We start from the raw sequence: 25,944 nt of genomic DNA, 5'->3' as shown, positions 1-25,944 counted from the left end.
AAGGTAGCATATCAGCCAAGAGCATGCATTGTTTATTTTAATAACCAAAGGAAACAAAATCATCAGAGGGGGTCTAAAATAAGATACTTTTCACCAATTTGTAGTGGTTGATGTGTGTTGACATAATGTCTCTGTAAGAGGTTCCCATTTCACTGGTAGACATTAGATATTGAAATAAAAAAGAAATGGTGGTTTACAAATAGGAATTTGCTACATCTTGCATCCTGAAAAAAAACAGAGATGTTGTGAAAAACGTGCTGTAATGGAAGTAGAAAAGGACAATGAAATGCATTTATTGTGTAACGCTTTTTGCATCATAGCTTATGGTCATACATAATAAAAACGTGAATCCGTGACTTGAAACTCAGAGTTGTGTGTGTGTGTGTGTGTGTGTGTACTTTTTGCTGAAAACTGGTTCGAGTTGACCTACATTAGCCACTCTAAAGCAACTTGAAAAATGATGCGTGTGGTGCAGCTCTAATCTCAGCAATCAGTGACACACACAATACATTTTTGAGAGAAACACACCAGACCACAGGGGTCCTTTGAGTCTTTGACATCTTATACATGTTCTTTGTCTAAAAAAACCCCAAAAAAACACTTCAGAATATAAATATTAACGTTTGAATATGCTCAGGTCAATTGTAATGTTTCTGAAGTGGAAGCGGTTATTGGCTGATGGTTTGTGTCCACACACACACAAGGAGACAGCAGGGGCAAGCATTAAGAGGACCATTACAACACCACCCGTTGTGCCAGGCTGCTGGTGACTATCATGGAGTCATTTTAATTGTGAGAAAGTGATGAAATGTGTCACTGAGGACTATCTGGAGTATCATATGTGAGTCTAACCACTTACTCGAACTGCCACACTTGGTGCTTAATCAATAGTCCCATCTTGCATGTAGGCAAGACAAGTCCTGAGAGGCTGACAGACACCCCCCCCCCCCCCCTTTTTTTTTTCACATGGAGCCACACACAGCTCCCTCACCAACCACATGACGAAAGACAGACAAGGCAAGTGATGGGGGTCTAGGGGGTTGTCAATCACACATAAATAAAAAGACAGGATGAAGCCATTCCCCTCCCTGGTGTCCTGTTAGACCTCAGTGATGGGGTGGATCGTCACTCCCCCCTCTTCTTAAGTGTCATCCACACGGGTTGACGCGGCAAAAGAAGGCAGAGCCGAAAAGTGTACCTGTGTGTTTCACAGCAGAGTATGTTGTGGGATTTTAATGAGAGTTCATTATCAAGGCTTGCAAATGTGATATTTATAAGTTTTGGTTATTGTCCACTTAAACCAGTCTCTTGGAATTGAAACTTTTACATGGAGTTGGTAAACTGATTTGCCCCTTTCTTGTGTGCCCTGTCACCAGACATAGCTGCTTCAGATCCTATAGCTGATATGCTTTTGAAAGCAGAGGAGAGCTGGCTGCAGAGACTGAAGGACCCCTCAGTTCCTCTGCCATCCACAGACCAACGCTACGATGGGGGATCGCACGATCTCAACACTCCTGTCAAGAACTTGTGGGTTAACAGTTTCATAAGCACAACTGATAGACTTATGGTTAATAGAGAGATGGGTAATTGTTGTTATTCCTTTTCTTTTTCTTTCATCCACCACTTTGTCCCAAACATCTCCCTGTCCTTCCAACCGCTGTATTTTCTCCAAATCCTTCACAATCCACCTAATGCACAGGAACCCCTTGGGTCTTTCTATCTCTAAGCGGGACAGTCTGCTTGAAAAATGTGCTATGTTCAGAGAGGCTGGCGGAGCACTGACCGGACAGTCATCCCAGAACAATTTACTAGATGGCCCCTTTAGCTCTGCAACCAACAAACTGGAACATGTACGTACTCTTCCTGCAGTTCCTGCACCACAATGAACACCGTTAGATAAAAATGAACATGAATAACCCAAAACAAGTCATTTCTTCTGACAACTTATCAAGGCATTTTTTTTCCTCTTCAGGTCAAGCTGATGCCTCCGGCTCCAAATGACGACTTGGCATCGCTCAGTGAGCTGACGGACAGTAGCCTCCTATATGAGATGCAGAAGCGCTGTGGCAACGACCAAATCTATGTAAGACACCACTTTCCTAGTACCAGTAAACAAAGAGTCCCACTCAAAATTAAGGAACAGAGAATATGGAGAAATATATCTCACTGCAAGTTTTTGTTTGTAGTGGAGTTCTGTGTTGTTTAAGGTTTGGGAATTTCATCATGTGATGATTAGCTCATTTCCTATAGACGTTATACCAATGAGCTGTGCTTTGGGTGTCCCTTCAACATATGTACATTATACTCCATGTAGTATAGTCTGTTTATATACACTGTACGTCTCCCACAGTGCACCACAAACACTGTAGCACTCTAGCTGTAAAACATTGAAACTAATATTTATTTATTCCATGTGATCAAAATTTCTGAATGTAGCTGAGTACTAAGTTCATACTGGTGATATGCATCTTTATTTCAGAGGCCTATTGATATACCTCTCAATGGGATGTGAGCAAACATGTCAATCACACTCATACTTCTCAATGTAAATTTTTGACAGCAATGGAAATGAGAGTGAGGAGAAATCAATCTAAATACAGTATGAGCTAATTGCTCTGAAATCATATAATATCATAGTTTGAATGTTAAAGGAATACTAATAATTAGATTCAAATTATTTTAGAGTTTCTCCCAACTTGTAACTGCTTGTGCTCCCAAGTGGTGCATACTTTTCTAAATCAGGGCAATCGCACTGTAAACTTTTGTGTCACTGCATCAATCATCGTGACTCTCACTGCCTCCAGTCTGTTCACTGGATTGCATTCATTCCCTTGTTGATTTCCGTGAGAGCGGAAGTTGATTTGAATGCACTACATATTGTACGTGTGTCACACACTCGCTCACTTAGACTGGTGACAATTGAAATTCAATACCATTTAGGACAGTTTTAAAGACAAATCAATAACCATATTCACGATTGAAATACCTTTAACGATTGGTCCATTATGTGTTCATGTCATTTTCTCCCTTCTTTAAAATTGTGGCCCAGGCCATGATTCTCCATTTGGGACTAAGGTCTCTAAAGGCTGGAACCAGATCAATGTGGAGCTATCTGGTGCTCGCTCTTCTCTGCGAGGAAGCAGTAATAGTCTGCTATTATGGGAACCCAGATGGGCCACAGGCAGTGGGGTTTGCCACAGCAGGGGGGCATACATAAGGGGATGACAATAAAAGACAGTGAAGTGGTGGATGAAGATAAAAGAAGTGATTGCAGTTGAGTATAATGAGGAGTGGATCCTGAGGTGGAGTCCATTTGGAAGAAGGTTTGCGATGAAGATGACTAAAACAAAGATTTGTTTCCCTGCCTGTCAGCCCATGGCCAAGTGGAAAGGGAACTTGGCTTGTAACTGGAGGGTCACCAGTCCAAGTCCCCACCAGGTCAAAGGGCTGGGGTATCCCTGAGCATGGTACCCAACCCCCATTGCTCCCTGGGCGCTACTCAGTGTGGCAGCCCACTGCTCCTAATTCTAGGATGGGTCAAATGCAGAGAAAATAATTTCCCTAAGGGGATTAATAAAGTATAAGATTTAGTCTTTTTTTAATAGATGTAGTTGACATACATATAGTGATAGAAGACATTTCAAGAGAGAGGGGAACAAAGTAAAGATATGGTGACGGACAAAATGGTGAAGGGACAAAGGCAGAGAACCTTCCATATGTTCCCAGTAGGGTGGTCCAAGATGGGGCTTTGATGAGTGATCTGCCGCCTTCTGCCAGGAGGAGAAGGATCAGTGCGCTCTCTCCTCTCCCCTGAGGAGAGCAGCAAGGAACTGGGAAAGGATATAAGAGCACACAGGGATGAAAGCTGGATGACTGTCAAGCATGTCATGAGATTAAATTAAAAAAAAAGTTTACCCAGGGAAAAACACAAAATATTATGGACAAGTTGGGAGAATTTCATTTCTGTCTGCAAGCAGTCGGAATTCATTAACCTTCAGCCAGGGCCTAAGGACAGAGCAGCATGTAACAGAATGTTAGCGATGCCTGCACCTTCCCAGGGGACAGTTTTTTTTACAAACAGCCTCCAGGAGTCCTTGTAAGAAACAGATTTAGCAGTTTAATGGAAATAGTCAGAAACTGTGAGTTGGATATTTTTGTCTACATGGGTGTGGGGTTTGTGAGTGTGTGGGAGGACAGATTTGTTGTATTTTATTGGAAAAAGGTCATCGCTGAAGGCCATTTCCTGATGTTTATCTAGTATTCTTATGGTAATGTTTAGGGGTGCAACTCATGGTTATTTTCATAATTGATTAATCTGATGATGATTTTATCGAGTCATCGTTTAGTCCAGAAAATGTTGACAGGTGTTGTCTTGTTTTGTCCAAAACCCAAAGGAATCAGTTTTAATGATTTATTTGTTATATGGAGCAAAAAAATCAGACAATATTCACTTTTAAGAAGCTGGAAAATCAGAGAACATGTTTTAATAATTAAAAATAGTTGATGATTAATTAACAGCCGTAGTTATAATGAAAATCAATGTGATGAAAGATTGGGGTATCACTTTTGTTAAAAAGCCAGTGCCAACTTCTCTAAATGACAGCATGCATTTCAAAACTGTGTCAATTCACATTCAGAAGATACACTTTCTGACTTTTTCTATTTTGTGGAGTTGAAGTTGTGTTCCTGTGCTCTGTTGTAGACATACATTGGACACATCCTTTTGCTGGTTAATCCAAACAAAGAGCTGCCCATCTATTCCACTTTGGTGAGTATGTATTTAAATGACCTCTTCCTCATAGGCTTACATGACATGTTGCGCTGAGCTCTCCTTGAATTAAAGTGTCTCTGCCTAAATCATGGAGCTTCACATAGGAAAGATTATGCATCATACATGCGAAATCATACCACAAAAGGAGACATGTTTTTCTGTATATTAAGCAGGACATGAACAGATGAAATGGACCTTGTGGTTGATAAATAATGCAGTCTTCCTGTCAGTGATACACAGCACGAGGCTGACTCTGCATTAGCCAGGAAGTAGAAGGATCCAGTTTAGGTAGATGCACACTCTCATACTCATGTAGACTTTATTACATTACATTACCTCTTCACTCTGAGAAAAATACTTTTTAAAACACCATCCCTGGTTGGTAAAAAGCAATCATATTTAACTTTTCTAACCGCCATTGAAGGATTGACATGCTCTGGTTCTTCAGACAAAATAATCAGTTTGTCAGATGTTTAGAGCTTGCCTATGTTGGCCCGGGAGCTGTTGAATAGAGAAGGAAACATCTTCTACTGCCATGTCACAATGACGCCAAACCCCCATTCCTGCCTGTGTCTAGATTCGCTCCAGGTTGAGAGCCAGTATGTGGAGGAGCAGGGAGGAGCCAGTGTGAGAAGGACATATGTCACAACATGTGCAATCTACTGGCTGTCGGTCGCCTTCCTCTGGTTCATAACCCGCTCTCCCTCCCTTTTCTACAGCCACAAACACAGGCACTGGCACATAAGTCTACTGGCTTGGCCACAGATAGAGGCAAATGTCACAGTTCAGTATGATAGACAATTCAGGGTTCCCTGTCTTGTAGACATAGTTCAAATTTTTACGTATAAAGCACACTTTTCAACGATACATACTCATTTTTTGTTATATTACATCGGCTGAAAAGATGAAGGCAGGGGAATTTGTTTTCACTTTTTTTTTAATAATGTAGAATTCTATTTTTGGCACATTCTCTGACATAACATTTATTTGTTAAATGGAAACGTCAACACAGCTTTCGTGATTTAATTGATGAAAGTTTTCTCTTAGATGTCTCTCTGTCACTCTAGGGTTGAATTGCATGGTTCCAGTCAGTGGTTAACCACTATGTACAGTAGATGCACACGCCGCATTGGTGACAATGTTTTGCTGACTCTCACCTCTCTCTCAGGTGAGTCAGTTGTACCTGAGCTCCACGGGTCGCCTGTGTTCCTCCTTGCCCCCTCACATCTTCTCCTCGACAGAAAGAGCTTACCACATGATGCTGCAGGAGAGACGGCCGCAGTGTTTCATCTTAAGGTACGCCTCCCTTCTTGCACTGAACTTTGCACCTCACAGTGCTGAGTTCAGCTGACCACCTGGTTTGTCGACACCCCGTTGACACACACCTGCTAAACACTCCCTGAGAGATTAATAGCTCTTGCCCTAAGCCGAGCCGTAGACCTGTTCAGTGTTCACATAAGGATGCGTGTTTGCTGAGAGCATTACAGCATCATGCTCTTTGTCCTCGGCTGGACGGAGGCAGCTCCCTGATAGCAATTAAATCCCGTTCCGGCTCTCCAGTGACTTTCCTGCTGAGTTGTAACCAATCTGGCAGGGAGTTAATGTGCCTTGGCCAGAGGCTATCCATCTCACTCACACACAGGCATGCAGGGACATTCTACTGTGGATTTGCATGTAACAGTACACACACATACAGTATATCCTTGACTTTGTTCTTGCTGCACTTTACTACTCCTTTTCTTGTATTTGTTGAAGCTTTTTTGTTTAACTCTGTGGCTCCTCACCCATAGACTAAAGCAGGCAATCAGCAAGCTAGTGCTCTGACAAAATGCCCTTGAAATCTAATAAAAACTGGTAAATGAAAAGACGGTGAAAAGGCTCTTACACTTCATGCTCAGCAGGGCCATTAGTGGGAGATATAGCAACACACATACAGACAAACAGTGTGCACACTGTGGTCATTAGTAAAGGCTTCTGACCTTCTCAGGCCATCTGCTTGGTGTTACTATGTCTGTCTCGAATCTCTGCATGCCAGAGCATGTACTGTAGAGGTAGACTGTGTCAAATATGCCAAATTAAAAATGTGCCTCCAGTGTCAGATAAGCTGTGAAAGTAACAGCGCGTGGAAAGTGCCGGTCAACGGAGCAACGGTTGTGCTGGTTGAAAGGAAAAATGGGAATTAAGTGAAAAGAGGTCCCAGAAGATGTCAGGTGGGTGGAGAGACGTGTACGAAAACACCCCAGTGAGAAAAGCATCACAGCTATTCGGCTGAGACACACAGAGTTGCCTCATTTCTCGTTCTTTTTTAATCTCATTATGTTTGAATTCACTCAAAAATTACATACGATTTATCTACATGAAGAAAGATCATTGTGTCATTTTTAAAAATTACATTTCTGTGTAACTTCACATTTCTGTGTAAATGACGTGTTGAAGTGGTTCCTGTTATTTTTGATTTCCTGGTGTTTCATGTAATTGTCTTTATCCCTGTAGTGGTGAAAGTGGTTCTGGGAAATCAGAGGCATGTAAGCACATTGTGAGACACCTGACGGCCCGTTCCAACCCAAAAGGCTTTGCACTGGATCCCAGAATGAAACACGTAAGTCTGGACCTGTCTCTGTGTGCAAGATACTCCTCAATTTTGTACTTCAGGCTGTCTTCTGGTTGGTAATCTTGGAGGCTTATCTTGCTTAAGAACAAGTGATGTAACTATTGTATCCTGGTGATGAATCTTGACTCTTGTGTTGCAGTTGCAAAATAAGGGTAATAGCAAGAAAATACTCTGAAGTTGAAGAATTTTGTTTCTACACAGTAAATCCTCCTGTGGAACCTCATGAATATGTCTGTGTTGAGTGAGGCACTAACTGAATTTTACTCTCTCTCCTCGGCTTATGTCATTTTTTGTATGATTAAAAAAATCCGGTAGCACTCAGTGTAGTGCTGCTGTGTGGTTGTATCACCTTGTTGCCGTGGTGGGGTAAGAATAGATGTGTGGATGAACACATCATTAGCTATTGCTTGTCTTCTTTTTCTCTCGGCTCAGTAGCTGCTCATTTATCAGTCATTTTTTAAGCAGCCAGAGCCACAGAGCAAATGATTTTGTCTTTAGATGATGGGATTCTCCTTCTACTTCTTATCAGTCTGTAGTATTGATAAAAGAAAATTAAAGTACAGAACAGACGATCAACAGAATAGATAATGACCATGAAATGTTTTTTGCAGAGAATGAAAAATATGGGCATATTTCTACTAAAGGAAAACCAAAATGTTATAACACAGTCAAAATGTCTTATTCTGCATATAAAAAGAAAAAAAAAGAATAACCAGTCATTTGGATATCTGCTCGGAGGTGCATACCATGTAATTCACCTGCTCCGCACACAGTCTGTCAGTAACAACGCAGCGTGAAGCCTGGATTTGATGAAGTCATCGTTATGTGTTCAATATCTGGGTCAGCTCTCTGATCATCCTGAGACTGAGTAAATGTAGAGCATCTAGAAAATGGATGCATATTGACATCTAGTGGTGAAAAGTGGAACGGAAGAAAAACCTATATGTCAGCTTTGGAAACCTGTGTAAGAAATATCACAGGTAAATTCACGTTATACCCGGAAAAGAATATGGAAACCGAACATACATTCACAGTAACTTAAGTACTAAAAGATTCTAAAAGATATTCTAAAAGAGATAGTAGAGCACTGTTCATATTTCCTTTGGCTTGATATCATTTACAGGTAAACTGTATTCTGGAGGCTTTCGGTCACGCAAAAACACAGAGGAACAACAGCTCAAGTCGGTTCATCAAACTATTGACTGTTCAATACTGTGAAAAGAGGAAGACACCACTCAGAGGTAACATACATTTCTGTCACTATTGTCATTCATTTGAAGGTTATTTTATTCTATTTATTACTGATTATTTAAATGAGTGTTTATTTATATACATATGTCTCTATGTGTATGATTGAAGCACTAAAACTAGTGTAACTGAGGCATTAATATCAGGTGCAAAGCAGTGTAATAACCAGCAGGGGGCAGTAAAGGCTCATCAGTCTGATGCTATTTGGTTCTCTGTGTTTTTTCCTTTTTACTACCATGTTGACCTTATTTTACCTCAGCTGATTTGATCAGAGAGAAGTGGCTGTTGAACAGTGGACACATTTGAAATGTTTACGACTGACAACTATAGTGAGCGCTACTGTATTTTGTATTCACACACTCCTGTTATTGAAGTATTTCACACATCTGGTGTTTAAGCCCGCGTACACACGTACATGCTGGAGAAGTCCCGTCTGGTCCAAATTCCTCCTCAACAACACAACTTCAGCATCTTCTATCTCATGGCTGAAGGCCTGTCACCTGAGGAGAAAAGCCCACTTTACCTCAACAATGTCCTGGCTCATAGGTATGTGGCTGTCGCATGTACATGTGTACATTACTGCACACATGAAGCACATGCTGCTTAAAAGCTGAAGAAGAACATATAACATACAGTTCAGTCCAACTCTTAATGTTGTGTTTGATGTCCTGATTGTGTGTCTGTGTAAATCAGTTTTCACATCTGTTTCTAAGTGGATGTACTGTATTTCTTGTCATAATGCACATTTCTATGAATAAGCATTTCTGGCTTTTATGTTATTTCTATGTGTTTGTGTTGCACATCGACTCATAAGTGTCAAACTTTGTTAAATCTGTAATAATTAGGGCTAAATATTTGTTTTTTTTCCCATTGAAATGTAACATTTGGCTGCAATTTAATTATTTTGTTATTATATTGTTCTATCTTTATTGTAAATTAAATTAAAAAAAACTATTCATATCATCCTTGCAATAGAATATGGAGAAGTTTTTATTATGCTTACATTAACTTTCCCCAAATCATTGACAACCATCGACTACATATTTGGAATCAGTGCACCTGAATTCTTCATCACAGGTCATCATAACACTAGTCCTCTCCTTATCCTCTATGCCTGTGTGTGTGTGTTTGTGGTTCTCTGATGTAATGGTCCAGATGCTCCATCCTTCTGTCTTCTGCAGGTACGTTAGTAGTGGATTTCCACGGGAGAACCCTCCAGTAGCTAAAGCCTGTGCACAGAGCAGGGAACGCCTCGCAGCTGTCAAACAAGCCCTGCACGCTCTGGGCTTCAACAAGCAGGTATTGATTGGCACCACATGCACCTTCTGCCGAGCTCATTTACTTGAAGGTTATGCAGAGCAGGGATAATTCAAAGTGTTGATGTCACAGATTCTGAAATAGCCAATTACGATGTCTCTGATTAGATTTGACCCCAGATTTTGCTGGCACAAGCTGTCTCGAAAAAAAACCTGTGTCTGAATCTAGGGGATGGATCCTCCAAAGGATGTCATCCACAAAAGAACCACAACTTTTAGCTTCTTCACAGTTTACTCTCATAAAACGGGTGAATCCTACCTAAGCCCTAACACCTTCATAATTGGTTATGGGACACTGTGGGATACGACAGTAAGTCCTGCCAATTTAGACACAGAAAGCAGCTGTTATTAGCATAGACACGTGGATTTCTTGGAATCCAGATCCCGAATTAGGACTCTGCAGAATGTTAAGATGTATACATGTATGTTGTGGACAAGGCACAGTCCGTCCTGTACTCGACCAGCTTTGTTCCCAGCCCATTATCAGGTTCTATTCTTAGATTTCCAGTCAGCATCTGTCAGCAGTGAGTGACCACTATCTCACCTTTTAATCCAGCAGCAGTCAATACACGCAAGCCAGCAAGGGACAGAGGAATAGTGCAATATATAGTGTTATTATCAGAGGGCATTAGTGTCCACTGGATAAGAGGAGGACCAAGGGAAAGGAGAAGTAGTGGGGGAGTAAGAGTGGAAGTAGTAGACCACCCATTGGTCTCTGTCTACGTTCTCATCAGGGGATGACTCTCAGTCCAGGCCCAAAGGTCAATCGTCATTAGCGCTTCCTATCGTTCTTTTTCTCTCCCTCGTTCCCTTTCTTCTTCTCCCTAAGAGAGAATGGGGGGGGGGGTTCTCCCTATGTATAGAGTGTCAGACAGAGACTAATGCGTGTGTTTATCTTCCAGATATCAGCTCCAATATCCTGCCTTGAGAGAGTGCACACACAGACATATTCACATACACACACGCACATGCGCGCGCACACACACACACCCTCAAACACCCCGCCCTTAGAGCAGTGTGTAATGGGGTATTCCATTAAGTGTCCTCTACCCAAGGGCAGAGAGGAAGGGAGAGTGTGAATGGAGGTAAAAGGGTTGGTGTGTTGTTAAAATAAAAGGCTGGATTTTCTAAATGGAATTCTTTTTTTTTGAGCACCTTGCATTTTTTTTATTTATTATTTTATGTATATATATATTTATACACGGTATATATAATGAAAATATTCAGTTAATCTGTCTTCCTGTAATTGTCCCTTCAAAATTCAATAGGAATAATGTTTTCACAGTCTGTGACACTGACGAGGTAAATGTTTGAAAATAGTTTTTTGAATAACTTAGTGTTTACATTTTACGGAATGTCATGACACTGAGTTGGAAGGTGAAGGTAAAACAGCAGAAACTAATGCATTTTTTTGTGTGTGTATATTTTCTACCTGAATATAATGTGGAACTGGTACAACATAAACTTCAGTGTCAAAGTCAGTAAGAGTAAACGTGTGGTTGACTTGATTTCAAGTTTTTTTGCAAAGACTCCTAGACTTTTGTTTTACACATTGTTGTCTGACGAATCATTCACTCACTAAGATATTTTTAGCTTTTTACTAAAATAGGATTTATTGAAGTCAATAATGTGGAGAAAAAAAAATCGAGATAAATGTAGAAAATTGTCCTTTCGTGATATAAATTTGTTTTAAACTATGAAACGGTGGCTTTGATCACACTGCAATGCCTCTCTCTTTCTCTCTCTCTGTTAGGAGGTTGACTCAGTGTTTATGCTGCTGTCCGCTGTGCTCCATATTGGGGATCTACATTTTACTGCATTGACAGAAGCCGATACAGCCTTTCCTTCTGACCTGCAGCTGTTGGAGAGAGGTCAGTGCCTCAGGTCACAACTGGGGCCACATTTCCACCCTATAAGTCGGTGGTGAGAAGGGGTGCATGACAATTTCTCTTCTTGTATACCACTTCATCATAGCTCCTTCCTCTCTCTCTCTCTCTCTCTCTCTCTCTCTCTCTCTCTCTCTCTCTCTCTCTCCCTTGGAGTTCTGCTTGGCAGCTTACCAGTATTAGCTAAATACCAGACATTCACCTGTTTGTAAGTTGAAACTTTTCTTGCCAAATGTAACCTTGGTGAGGAGAAAAACTCTTGTACACCTACTTTCCCAGTACTTGGGCAGTGTTCTGCCTCTTAAATTATACAACCAATTCTTGCATGCCTCCTGACCTTTTGGATGTGGTAAACAAATGATGTCACTACCCAAACGGGAAAGAGCCAGTCAGGGTGTTGTGATGTAATGTCTAGTGACATCAGCAAGGGGTTTTTTGGCTGCCATTTATGGGCTGTGCTCACAAATCCATTGATGACTAACCGCTGCCAGCTCCGCCGATGGATCGATGTGATTTCACTGGGAGAGATACATAAACCTGTTTGGTCATCGTTTCAGTGTCATTTTACTCTTTCTCTCTTTGTTTTCCTCATCACAGTTGCTGCGTTATTGCAGGTGTCCACCAACGACCTAAGCACAGCCCTCACATCTGATGTCCAGTACTTCAAAGGTATGGACTCATTTACTTTTACCATCACCTGGCTCTTCAACACAGTGCAGTCAAAAACAAACTTGACCTTAGCAACAACTGTCTATGTAAAAAAATATAGTGGTCCAGTGTCTAAGGATTACTGGCATCTCAGGGTGAGGCTGCAGGTCGTAACAAACAGAGGACTCCCGCCCTCACCCTTCCCTTTCCCAGGTGCATCAGGGAATAACAGTGACCTTAAAAAACAGAAAGGATGATGTCTTCATTTCAGTAATAAGCCTCTACCTGAAAATGCAAAATCCACATTCTGCCTGGTTTGTTTCCCCATGACCTTGGCCAAAGGGAAAGGGAACTTGACTTGTGACCTTAGGGTTGCCAGTTTGAGTCTCCACCAGGTCAAAGGGCTGGGCTACCCCTGAGCAAAGTACCCAATTCCCAATGCTCACTGGGCACTGCTCAGTAGCTGCCCACTCCTCTAGTAGAGGGTGAGTTTAAATGCACAGAAGGAATTTCCCTATGGGGATTAATAAAGTATAAAACATAAACCATGGTCCCTGCCTGAAAGAACGTCACACTAGCTATTTTTACTTTAAACAAATTCCATACTTATGGGCATTAATGTTATACACACTGGGCCTTGATGTAATGGTGTCCTGAGCATAGAATTAAGGCACACTCCATTTGTATGTTGTGATCTTTTGGTTCCTTTAACATGGTATATGAATCCTGAACATTACAAATCTAAGGTAAACTATGCAAAAAAAATAGCTGAATTGTCAGATGCCTGAAAACATGTCTTCATTTTTGTGTCAGGTGATGTGATCACTCGGCGCCACACAGTTGAGATGTCAGAGCAGTACAGAGACCAGCTTGCCAAGGCCATCTATGGACGCCTCTTCAGTTATCTTGTCAATAGTATCAACGACTACCTTCAGGGACAGGATGACAACATTAGGTATAACTCCTGTGTGTGTGAGTGTGTGGGTTTGTCAATGCACACAACTCTGCTTAGGAGTGTTTACACTGTAAACCACCTCAAAGTTTCTTTGGAAGGCCAGGCCGTTGATATCTGTTATCACAAACACCACTAATGAACTATATCTGTCATCACACACCAGCAGTAACATAGTCAGGGCCTCTGGGGGGACCGATCTGATATTGTAGGTTGACACACAACGTTTAGGGTGGAGGTTTCTAATAGTGTACATTAACAGTTCACATGAACAAGCATGTAAACAAAAAGATTGAAAATACTGAATGTTATTTTTTTTTTTTATGTAGAGGTCTGTAACACATGCACACACACACAAACACCTTTTTGCACAGCTATTCTTCTTAAACAAAGCATTATCTCTTAACCATAACCAGTAAATGCCAAACCCTAACATGGACCCAAACACAATTTAAATAATAGCTCTATATGTAACCAGTTCCTCATTAGGACCAGGTTATTTGGTCTCTATGAGGACTACTGGTCCTGACAAGGTCAGTGTTTATGTCAGAAAAGATGGTAACAAATTCACAATTTCACACATACACACACACACTCACACCGGATGGAGGCCATAGGATCCTTGGGTTTGTTGATGTTGTGGAATCTTATCACTGTCTGTTAGATAACCTAGGCTACATATTCTGGAATGTGTTTATGCGTTGCCTTGTTTACACACCAACCACAGACTACTCCACTATAAATGTGTAATTACACACACACACACACACACACACACGCACGCACATTACACTGTACACAGACATGTGAGTGACAGAAGCTCCTGTATTAGAAATGGTGCGATGTAAATATGTTCTTTTCCTCTCTTCCAGTGATCCTGCCTTGGAGATTGGGATCTTGGACATATTTGGGTTTGAAGGATTTCAGAGGAATGCATATGAGCAGGTGGGGGAGCACTTTCGCTTTTTTTTTTTTTTATGATTCATATTTTAGTTTCCACAGTTGGACATACCACAGAAATGGTGTATGTACAGTGGGGGCTTTCCAATTCATAATAACACGTTTTCGTCCTAGCATCAGTTAGACAGATTTATGTTTTTCAACATCACGGGATCTACTAAGATATATAAACTTGGAGGGAAAATGATATCTTGACTGGTAATTGTTTTTACATAGTCATGGATATTAGACCAGAACTCTTGGGCATCCACATAGTATTGTGCACTAGTGTGCCATTATTTACAGAGCACCTCCCACAAACCTGCTCTATATAACCTGGATGGGGTCCAATAAACTCTAATGCAGTATCGACAGTATTGTTTCCATTTCTCTTGACAGCTTTTTGGATTTCTTTTAAGAATCAGACTCCAGTTCTCCTCTGACGAGTTAATATTGGGATCCCATGTTAATCAAAGGGCTGACATGAAATCTTTCTCAGATTCAAGGAGCAGCATGGAATAATAAGCTGCTGCCTCATCACCCTTTCCAAAAATATCTAATATGCGGTGCCAGATGTCCACACTAGGGGGAGCCACAGTGGTCAAGCCAAATGTCTGTTTTAGCAGATGTCTCAGCTGCAAATGTCTCCAGAACGGGTTTGTGGGATATCGAATTGATGTTTTAGGTTTTTCAAATGATCTCATTGTTCGTTCACCATAAAGATGACCCAAATCCTGAAACAATGGTGCTTTGTCAATACGAAGTTTAAGATTAAGCCAGATTCCTGCATGTAAGTGAAGATGGTGGTTAACCCCATGAGTCTGTGCGACTCTTTTCCAGGTCCATTTTAGGTGTGAAACTATGGGATGTGTGTTTGCTTGTAAGGGTTATTTGGCTGTGATGGAATGCACTGGAGAAAGTGAACCACATAAACCAGGGTGATGCTCTCTCCGTGCGCAAAAACCAGTGTCATGTGTTTGAGACAAAAGGCAAGATGGTAACGCCTAAGGTTAGGGATACCCAACTCACTGGCCTCTTCAGTGTCTTCAGTTTGTTATTCCACAGGAAAAACTCATTCTGTCAAGTTGTTTAAAGTATTTCTGTGGGATTTTAACTGGGAAAGCTTGCAACAGATAATTAAATTTACGGGCGGAAATCATTTCTATTACATTGGGAGATAAAAAGGGAAAGAGAAGAGAGAAAAAGTGGAGCCTAGCGCTCAGTATCATTCTGATAATTTGCCAATATGGGTTCAAATTTGCACTTAACCAATTCAGACAAATTTGAAGGAAATGTATGTCATGTCTTTTAAGGCCAGGTACAATTGCAAGTATGGAAGAGAGACTTAAGGCAATATTCACCTTATATCCAGATATGTTTGCAAAAATGTCAACTGTTTTGGGCAAAGATTGTTCTGGCTCAGAGACTTAATAGAAGGATGTCATCAGCATACTGTATAGATTTAGCTTCTGGGCTGTTTGGCCTATCTGGATGCATTTAAAATCTGGATCCTTTCGAATGGCCTCAGCTAATTGCTCAAGAGCAAGCACAAAGAGAAGTGGAGACAGAGGGCAACCCTGTCTTGTGCCCCTACTGAGGTTGAATGAGGGAGAACAGATGCTTTGGGATGGGTGTAAAGGAGTTTGATCCAGTTAATGATTTCACTGCCACATCCAAAGGTTTTTAGGGTGGAGAAAATAATAATAATAACAGCCCTACACCCTATCGAAAGCTTTTTCAGCATCTAGCAAGATAACTGCAGTTGGGGTTAGCATTCTGCAGAGCCCACATAATATCAATAAGGCGCCTAACATTGTCAGCAGAAGAGCAGGAGCGTATGAATCCGACCTGGTCGCAGGGAATCAAAGATGTTCTAACCATATTCCAGCAGTTTTTTACAGTCTAGTGGATCTTTATGATGAATGAGGGAAATAAGGGCCTCAGATAACGATGGGGGCAACTCCCCCCTGGTCAAGGATTGATTATACACATCGAGAAGAAACTGGGCCAGTTCTTCAGGATTGGTCCTGTAGAACTCGGTGGTAAACCCATCTAGGCCAGGGGCCTTGCCTGTTGGTAGATGTTTAATGACATTTATCATTTCGTTTTTAGTAATTGTTAGCTGTCCTGATTTGTATTATCCTCTGATAAAGGCTTTACAAGCTTCCCTATGCAAATTGGTTCTTTTAAAAAGGTTTGGTCCTGTTTTCTCTGAACTGATTTACATTCTTCTTAATAGAGCCAAATGCATTAGTTTTCCCGAATAATATAGACTTTTGAAGGAATCCCTGAGCTATAAATACGTCTCTGAATAGCACATGGTACTGTCATGGCAAACACATTTTTATCTACTTATTAAAATATTTGAGTGGGCCTGATTTAGATCAAAACAATTTAGGTTGTAATTGTAATGACTGAGGGGAGGTCTGTGACTATGACATGATTTTCAGCTGTCCTCAGATGAATTAATGGGCTCCAACAATGCTCCATGTGTGTCTACTTATTTGATCATTTCCGTAATATTCTCCTAATCTTTGGGTTTTGTTGAAGAAATGTCCTCTACATGTTGGTTACATATCACACCAACAATGGTGCTGGTTACAATACATTTGATCAGTTAATTGATTGCATGGTTATATTTAGCATGAAGGCTAAAAATTGGGAAAAATCTATTCTATATTAGTTAGTTAAGTGGACAACTGGAAAATAGCACAACAGTCACTCTTTCTTCTTGGAGATTTTATTAAATCTTACATTCACAAGCTTCGGAACTATTCAGTGTTGTTTTCCCCTCAGCTTCCTGCAGCTACAATGAGTTACTGAATTAAGTGAGGATTAAATGTATCACATTTTTCTTTTGTCAGTTGTCATCTTCTCCACCCCTAGGTTGTTTGTGTACTTATTTTGTGTTTGCCTTCGCATATAAGATGTAGATATGGATCAGCATGTCAACACCTGTTGTTTTAATATGTCGACGTGTGTGATTACTTTGCATAGAGTACAGCATGCACAGCTCACCTATGACAGGCTGTAAATCCATCATGTGCATGTCAAGTTCATCACTGTTAATAGACTACGCTGTTGTAAAACCTGTATGTGTGTGCGTGAGTGAGTGAGGAGTCAAATGATTCAGCTTCTCTGCATAGTTGAAGTATTTGCCCGCATGGTAGTGAGTACTTTTACAAGCTACAGTAAATACCAAATCGTTACACTACAAAACATTTATAGATAACTGCTGAGGTCGGTATGTGCTGTACGTGAACCTCATGTCATATTTAGTGTGCTAGATGACAAATTTGTTCCACATGAATAGAATTTGTTTTCCACTTGACTCCACTTGGCTCATCTTTTTATTTCTAATTGAGGCGTGGGTAAAAGACCAGCACTTTTGCTGAATATTCTGATAAGGTTTTCCATTTGTTTTCTCCAAATTTAGCTGAAGCCAATATCTGTTTGTCTTTGATTTTCTACCTGTACGTGTGGCCATGGCCTTGTATATACATATGTGGTACCTTGCAGACAGCTGCCTTTCTCTACCATTGGATGTTCTCTAATCCTAGTCACTGTGAGATATTATATTACATTCACTCTTTACAGAGCACGGATGAGAAAGCTACAAAAATGAGCACAAACCCTGTCTGGCAGGTGGTGGCAGTGCCCACATCTAGTCGCTGCTGAGCTGCCTATTAATATCAGCCTGCTCAAAACAAACACATAAGCCACCACCCACAGAGAAGTGCAATAAGTGTAGGAGTAAGTTCCCGGTAAACAAACATGATGATCTCTTGCCGTAAATGTGGCACATAAGTGACAAACAAGCCTTGGCATGTTTGTACACACATGTATCCGCACACATGCAGACACCTAGACAGGCATGCCTCACATGCACAGCGTGATCAGGATCATTAGTGCTTGTTAATTAGAGTTGTGTTTGTCAGGGGTGTGTGTTGTAGCTGCTCAGCACTTTGCTAATGAGCTAAGTCAATCAGCCACCTGCTGGGACCGAGCCTTTAATATTGTAGGAAAACCTGGAAAAAAAAGAATGGGCTAACAACCATGAAAGAAAAACACACTTGAATCAGCACTAAAGACAAAATGTAGGTCACAGCACACATCTGATGTAATGAGTGGCCAAAGAGGAAAAACACCCAACCGTGTTTATTATTGATCTTCACATGTCCATTAAAAGTACATTTTCTTGTAAACATAACTCCAAAGCTAACAACTACAGGACATGAAATAACAATTAGCATTTTCATGATCACTTGTTTTGTGTCAAAAAGTGATGATTTTACCATGTTTTTGTGACGTGTTTGGTTTAACATCTTTGTAAATCATGATAAACAATCAAGCATGGTGCATATGAATGGATGCCAGTGTGATTGACTGCTGGTGTCATCCACTAGGAGTGTGGTTGCATCTGATGCCTCTGAGCTTCCTGTTTCAAAATGTCAACAATGCAATGGCATCTGAAGGCTTCAAAACGGGAGTTCTGATTCTTATGGTTGCCACTTGGTCACAACAACAGCTACATTTGGGAGCTTTTTTATATTAGAAATCCTGTGTTCCTCAAATTTGCCAAAGGAAGTCCCTTTAAGATGTAGCTGCAACTTTTCCTTTGACTCAACTGAACTTCCTCAACTATTAGAGGCAAAGTTAAAGTTAAAGTCAACGTGACCTCACGTTTTGTGAACCTGATTTGTCAGGAACGCTTGGATTCCATCTGGAATAAACATTCACTTTGATTTAAGGATGAGTTGATTTGAATTTGATGGTTGAAGATTAAGTTGTGACCTCACTGCACGCATTTGGCCATCACTCAAGAATTCCTGATGTCTCTCTACGGGGTGATCGTTTTACTGCTGTGTTAGGTAGAGGTCAAGTGTCTCAGCAGGAATACTGTCCATTATTGTATGATAGCATAAAAACACCTTACCGGGAATGCTGTGGACACCAGGTAGGGGGAGTCCCTCTAAAAGCTCCTCCATATTTTGAGAGTGTGTTGTGTGAGTTGACAGGCAGTTCATTCTGTACTGTATGCCTCATTAACCTCTCTGTTTGTGCCACAGCCGTTATGTTGGAGTTGTGTTTGCATGCATTGGTTTGCTTTAAAAACTAATAGTCAGCATTGTGCCTCAGAGGAACTTCACCGTGTGAGATGAAGTGTATGTTTACAGGTTGATAAGCATGTGTTGTGTTGTGTACATTCCAGCTGTGTGTGAACATGACCAACGAGCGACTGAGGCAGTACGTCTCTGAGGTGCTATTCCAGCAGGAGCAGACTGAGTGTCTGCAGGAGGGCATTGCCATGGAGACGCCACGCTCCCACAGCAACCAGCCAACTGTCCTGGACTTCTTTCTTCAGGTACTATGTTTCTGGTTTGGACCAGTCCAGACCAGGTTGCTCTTGATGTAGTGCAGTATTATGAGCCCATGTGTGGGGCTTTGGCAAATGCTGAAGGATAGCATGGCCAAATAAGACTACTGATATTTTCATCACTTAAGAGGGTTTTTTTTTATTATTAAAGGTGTTGGCACATTTCTGTTTACCCTCTTTGCATTACATGTATGACACTCTGTCATGATGACTGACCAGAAAAACATGATAATGTGTTTGTTCATCCTCCAGAAGCCACAAGGACTGCTGTGTGTGTTAGATGAGGAGAGCCAGAGCCTGTGGCCAACAGAGCAGTCCCTGTACAAGAGGCTGTTAGCCCAGCTTGACTCCAATCCCACTCACAGCCTCTCTTTCACAACTAAGGATGGCAATGGAAACCCCCCACCTAAAGATCAGGGCCCAGCCTTCATTGTTAACCACTTTGCTGGACAGGTCTGTATATATGTATGAAGAGGTGGTGCAGTATGACATACAGTCTATACCGATATAAAAAATGTTGAATGCTAAAATCAAGACTAGGACATTCATTTCTGTCTCCTTAAACAGAATATCAGTCAATAAATCAATGCATGCAGCTAAAAATAATATTAGTATTTAGGAGTGCAAATATTTGGACTGCATCTTGTCTCATTCCACCCACAGGAAGCTTTAGGGTAGCTTGCTTTAGCAAACATGTATTATGTCATTCTGTAATACAGTGCTGTATTTTTAACATGGCCTTTTTAAATGTGGGATTTTCTGCCGTTACTCTTTCACTTGTCACGTACTTGTCATATTTTATGACATGGCTGTAATTCAGACCCACGTGCTTCCTCCCAACGATGCAACCGTGTAAGTTCGAGGTGGGGCAAAATATTGAGAGATTTGGCTTTGATCAGTAAGCTGATGGCAAGTATTGATCATTTTATTTTAAAAATGTCGTCCTGCCATATAACTTCAAGGGTCCTAACTCTGATACTTTATCCAGGAATTTTAGGGTAATGTAAATGTAGCAGGTAAAGGTTGACAGCAGGGTAATGGCAGCTGTGAAACGAATGGAATCTTCTCATATCCTGCACTTAACCTTTGTTTTTGTTATGTTATATGATTGTATTGCAATATGTCAGTCATCACAGAATCACTGTATCATGATATTATCATTATCAAGGGCCATCTTCAGTAGTTAGTTGTAAGCGACTGGACTTGCTTGAGTTAAGTTTGAAGACATTTCATCTCTCATCCAAGAGGCTTCTTCACTTGCGACTAACTGGTGGAAATATCCAGGTATTTTTCGAGAAATTTTCTCCAGAGTCATTCATTTAAACACCGCAGATCACTCACCTCTCTGACCCAGTTTCGGTTTGTCAGTTTCGTCTGAGTCAATGTGTGAAAGAGGGTCGGTGGGGTCACCTGAGAGTCTGCTATTGTGTGAGTGTTGGAGTTCACCTTTGTTGTTCGGTGTGTGACTGTTGATCCTTGTAGTAAGAGCGCTCAGGACAGAATTGTAGGTGTCTAAGTCCACCTTCTCTATTTACTCAACAGGTGGTGGACACACCGCAGACAGTGGCCATGTATGCTCGCTATAACGCTCGCGGGTTTGAGTCTTGTGTCGGACGTTGCGCTCATGAATAGAATAGAATAGAAATACTTTATTCATTGTTTTAACACAGCAGCAATACTATACAAAAAAAATACTGTTTTTAACATAAAATGTACAACTGTGTGAAAATAGTGCAATAATAAAAGAATGGCAGAAGTGCAATGGCATAAAGGATCTAAACTGCTCCAGTGCTAGCACTCTCTGACCAATCAGTGGCCAGCAGTCTGTAGACGTCACATTTTAGTAACGGCTCAGCTTGCGTGGAACCTCTCCAAAGCAGGTACCAAAAAAGCACCAGGTACCAGACGCTATACCAAATGGAGAGGCCTTTGAGCCAAGTAGTGCTAGAACTGTATAATGGAAAAGCACCATAAGACACCAACTTCGTCTTCAAACTTAACTCAAGCAAGTCTAGTCGCCTACAGCTAACTACTGAAGATGACTGTGACCTGGATGACTGAGAGATATTGTGGGTCTTGTATCATATATTGTGTAGTACATAAACACTTGTTATATGTAAAGGAAATCACCAAAGATAAAGGACTGTGTGAAATTGTATATTAATCAACGGTTTAAAATTGTGTATGAGTATTCAAGTTGAATTTGTTTTTCCACCAGATTTCATATGACCTCACGGGATCACTCACAAGAAACAAAGACCTCCTTCCCCAGAATCTCATGCTTACGATGAAGTGTAAGTTTCCAATTAATAACACACATACAAGCACATCAGAGCGAACGCATGATCACAAAGATTTACGCTTGTCTAAAATATCAACACACAAAACCACTCTTTGTCTGAATGTGGCGCTGTTTCTGTGTGTGTGTGTGTGTGTGTGTGTGTGTTTCTTCCCATATGCAGCAAACAGCACCGTCTGTGTGTATATTGTCTATAGAAGGTGCCAGATGTGGGGTGTTGTGGTTGTACAGCACAGGCAGTCGTTGTGTTAGTGCCAGGCTAGCCTTTCGTCCAGCAGCCTAATTGCTATAATTTCCATGATGAGCCTAATCTTCTCAAAGCTAGCCCTTCACTCACACTTGGCTGTTATCCCTCTGCCTGAATGAGGAGATGCCTCTCTGCCTTTCATCCACACACACACAGAGACACACAATGTGTTTTTTTCTCATTCGTGCCTTCCTTTATCCCCCGCCTTCCTACTGTAAGTTTAATGCAATATTCAGATTGTGGTGATGATTACTGCAAATGAAAAGACAGTTACCCACATGCTTGAAAGTCCAACTTTTCTCTGCAGAGTATGCCTACCTCTCAAACCCCCCCAACCCCACCCCACCCCCATCGCTCTCTCTTTTTCATCCATTCACGTGCCCACGTTCGCACACATGTTGTTTGACTTTCTGAATGAGTTCATTGTTGTTGCGGAACACTCCACGTGTTTTTAAGTGGCAAAGTCCACCCCCCTTTTGTTGACTGACTGATTGTTTACGTGGTGCCGAACTTCATGTGTCCTCGGCTCCCTCTCCCCTTTCTTGTATACATCCTCTTCTTTCTTGCTTTCTTTCTTTCCCCTTCTTCCCATTGTTCTCCCCCACCCCCTTCTTTCCACCAATGCTGTTGCTTCTTTTTGCTCTTATTTTCCTCCCTTATTTTCTTCTCTCTTTGTGCTTTGTGCCCCGCAGCTAGTGAGAGTGTGTTACTGCAGCAGCTCTTCCAGTCCAAGCTGACTCAGACTGGGTCTCTGGTGCCAACAGCTCAGGGCCGAGTAGGGCTAAGGGGGCCTAAAGCTGCCTTGTTACTCCACAGGATGCCATCATCCTCCTTTGTCACTGCCAACTCTCTCCCTCAACAACCTCGGCGGTACCATGACCTTACCAAGGTAGAGCACACTGTTCACAGTGTAATGAGTCCAGTACCACAGCGATCTGTTGCTCTGAATCATTGAGCTGCATCGGGTTTGTCAGCATCAAGAATTTTCACAATTGATCTTACAAAAAATAAACAATCATTCACAAAAAACCTCAACTTGCAACTGACTGATCAGTAGATGGTATGGTTATGGATATAACAACAGTCTACTTTAATATACTTCCCACAACTGTGCCATATACTAGTAGTCTCCTTATTTGGTCTATACTCCACATTTCTGTTTCTCATTTTTACTTGCTTTAATGTTTTCGAAAGCACATGTTGTGGTGTTCATGTGTTCATGTGAGGGTTGCTGATTGTGTAACTTCCTGGGGGGGGCTGTAATGCCCGCTGTCTCTGTGTCTTATTAGCTATCCTGAGCCAAGGCTTGCATGAGATTGCTTTCACCTTTTCTGTCTGTCCCATCGAAAACTCTCCAATCCTCCCATAAGATGGCACCCAACTTAAAAGTACACTGCATACATTTTGAATATAAACAAATATCTGTCACATTTAAGCCTCAGCATCAGCTCCACACAACCGTCTTCTGTACTTCTCAGCATAGTGGTGTTTACATTCCTGCACTGCGAAAGGAGTGATTCATTTTATGTCAAGACAGATGGAGAACACGGGAACCATTGCACTGGTAAAACTAGTAAAATGAGACAGCTGCAAACAGGTTGGAGTGTCACTGAAGACACAAAGACGTGCCCACAAAATGCTCCCTCTGTCAGGTCTCATAGTTTTGCATGACATAGTCTGTTTTCTTAGATGAAGGACGCTGCATTCAAATAATGTTGCATTGTTCCTGTTCACAAAGACCAAACAGAAGCAGAGACAATCACAACAGTTATGCACTGTAGCTGCAATTACATGAAGGGCTGGGCGATTCATCGATTTTAAATTGGATTTATTTGTTTGGACGATGTTAAAAAAATGAAAATCGATATTTCTGATTTGTCCTTTTTACTGCGCTCACTCAGCTCCTGTTCCCTCCGCTCCATTCCTCTCCCCCTCCCCCCACTAGTTCTCTGACAATATCAACATGGCAGCGTGCGCGGAAAACAGCGAGAGTGGCGTCACAGGATGAGATGTCCGACACAAGGAGCAAGCCGAACAGTGCCGAACTATAAATCAGTTAAAAAAGACTTAACAATCCTAAAAATGTGGGTTAATCTCCGACAATTACCAGGGAAATGTCTAAAATCTCAATATTTAAGCATCACACTGCCGCTGTATATCAGTCCAGAGTCTGTGCTCCGGTCATGGAGGACGTACTGAACAAATATTTTGAATTAACTGACACTGAAAACAACTGCTTTACAAGTCACTCACACTGTGTGTGTGTGTGTGTGTGTGTGTGTGTGTGTGTGAAGATTGTCATTCATTTGCATAATTATAATAATAAATATAATCATTTTGTATTTAGTAGTTTTTAAAAAAATCTTTTAAAATCGGGGATTTAATTTTTTGGCCATATCGCCCAGCCCTAATTACATGATAACTGTTAATGGCTTTGTATTCTCCATACTCACTTCACATGTTTTTCCACTCTCTTTCCATGGTCAGGTCCTGAAGAAGAAAGGCTCAAGCTCCTTCCTCCAGAGACTGGAACGGTGTGGGCCGATCACAGTGGCTGTCCAACTGAGGGTAGGAGCCATTCCCGTGTCTGAATGAGCTTTTCTTTCATGCGAGTTTCCTCACACAGGGCAAAGGCATCCAGGTCAGGTGATAGGACTCCAATTCACCAGTAATTGTCAATATGAGTGTGAATGTGCTTGCCCTGCAATATAATAGTGACCCATCCACACCTCCTGCCCGCTGCATGCTCGGGCAGGCTCCTGATCTTTTATCAAAAGAAACATTCTGCATATTCTGCAAAAAAAAAAGTTTTACTGAACATATATACATTTTAACTTTGTTTAGTAGTAGTTTGCTTTAGCATTTGGTTATTGGTACAAAGTCAATTTATCATTTTTGTTTACTGGTGGCATTCATACAAAACATTATGACCAAACAAATGAGCTGTGAGGTCAGAGTGAAGTTCATCTGTTCATTTCATATTTGTTCTTTATTTTTACTGAACTTTCATGTCAGAGCAAAGCCAAAAAAAAAACAGGATTTTGAGTGACTTTGGCTGTTATTTTAAGTGGTAGTCCTCATAACACTTCACATTAGTCTCTCATACAAAACACAGCTTTTGAATCAATCACCGCAAGACTTGAGAGTTTAGCACCGTGACTTCATGACTATGTAAAGCAACAATCATTTTCACTTTGAGGAGAGCAGTTGAGTGTCTGCTAGTGACGCAAGAAGGCTGAAATGTGCTCAGAGAAGCATTACCTTTGGTTTGAATGAAGCCAGTGTGTTGCACAATCAGAGTTGTGGGCTTGTGGTCGATGAGTCCCTCCGGGAATGGCAGGGAAGCAGAGAGTGGGCTGAAAAATGATGCTGTACCAAGCCAAACATGAAGCCCTCCTCATGAATGAATGAACAATGAACAACAACCACTGTGTGCCATGCGTACGCATGTTTGGAGGGAATGTTAATGCGGGTTGCTGACGTTCAAAGATGAGGAGTGAGGTGTTGGGCATTGTGCCTAAGGTTAAGCAGAGCATAGACTTGACGTGAGTTTGAGGAGTTCCAAGAGTTCCAAAAGACACAGATGTACTCTAAGTGTTTACTTGTGTAGCGATGTGTGGCTTAAGTGTTTCTCTGGCTGTGTTTGGATG

General features: G+C 41.3%; 1 protein-coding gene across 6 annotated transcripts in view; it reads left to right on the top strand.

Annotated features, from left to right (window-relative positions):
* The window catches only part of myo16 (myosin XVI), an 89,572-nt gene that overhangs the window by 41,102 nt on the left and 22,526 nt on the right, over window positions 1-25,944 (top strand). For all 6 annotated transcript variants that reach the window (XR_009239805.1, XM_058623151.1, XM_058623149.1 and 3 more), the window contains exons 9-26: window positions 1,377-1,527; window positions 1,700-1,850; window positions 1,973-2,083; window positions 4,703-4,768; window positions 5,940-6,067; window positions 7,265-7,370; window positions 8,506-8,623; window positions 9,029-9,176; window positions 9,812-9,929; window positions 11,700-11,817; window positions 12,430-12,501; window positions 13,294-13,435; window positions 14,305-14,377; window positions 19,584-19,736; window positions 20,001-20,201; window positions 21,967-22,042; window positions 22,987-23,183; window positions 24,782-24,862. Coding sequence is in view for 5 of the 6 variants with exons in the window: in XM_058623151.1 (XP_058479134.1) it covers window positions 1,377-1,527; window positions 1,700-1,850; window positions 1,973-2,083; window positions 4,703-4,768; window positions 5,940-6,067; window positions 7,265-7,370; window positions 8,506-8,623; window positions 9,029-9,176; window positions 9,812-9,929; window positions 11,700-11,817; window positions 12,430-12,501; window positions 13,294-13,435; window positions 14,305-14,377; window positions 19,584-19,736; window positions 20,001-20,201; window positions 21,967-22,042; window positions 22,987-23,183; window positions 24,782-24,862 (2,210 nt within the window). In the remaining variant the exon portion in view is untranslated. The remainder of the gene's footprint in view (window positions 1-1,376; window positions 1,528-1,699; window positions 1,851-1,972; window positions 2,084-4,702; window positions 4,769-5,939; window positions 6,068-7,264; window positions 7,371-8,505; window positions 8,624-9,028; window positions 9,177-9,811; window positions 9,930-11,699; window positions 11,818-12,429; window positions 12,502-13,293; window positions 13,436-14,304; window positions 14,378-19,583; window positions 19,737-20,000; window positions 20,202-21,966; window positions 22,043-22,986; window positions 23,184-24,781; window positions 24,863-25,944) is intronic.

Source organism: Solea solea, chromosome 2 (genome assembly GCF_958295425.1).
Source record: "Solea solea chromosome 2, fSolSol10.1, whole genome shotgun sequence".
NCBI classification, from domain to species: Eukaryota; Metazoa; Chordata; class Actinopteri; order Pleuronectiformes; family Soleidae; genus Solea; species Solea solea.
Note: the sequence above shows the minus strand (reverse complement) of the source record. Positions and strands in the feature narration are given on the sequence as shown.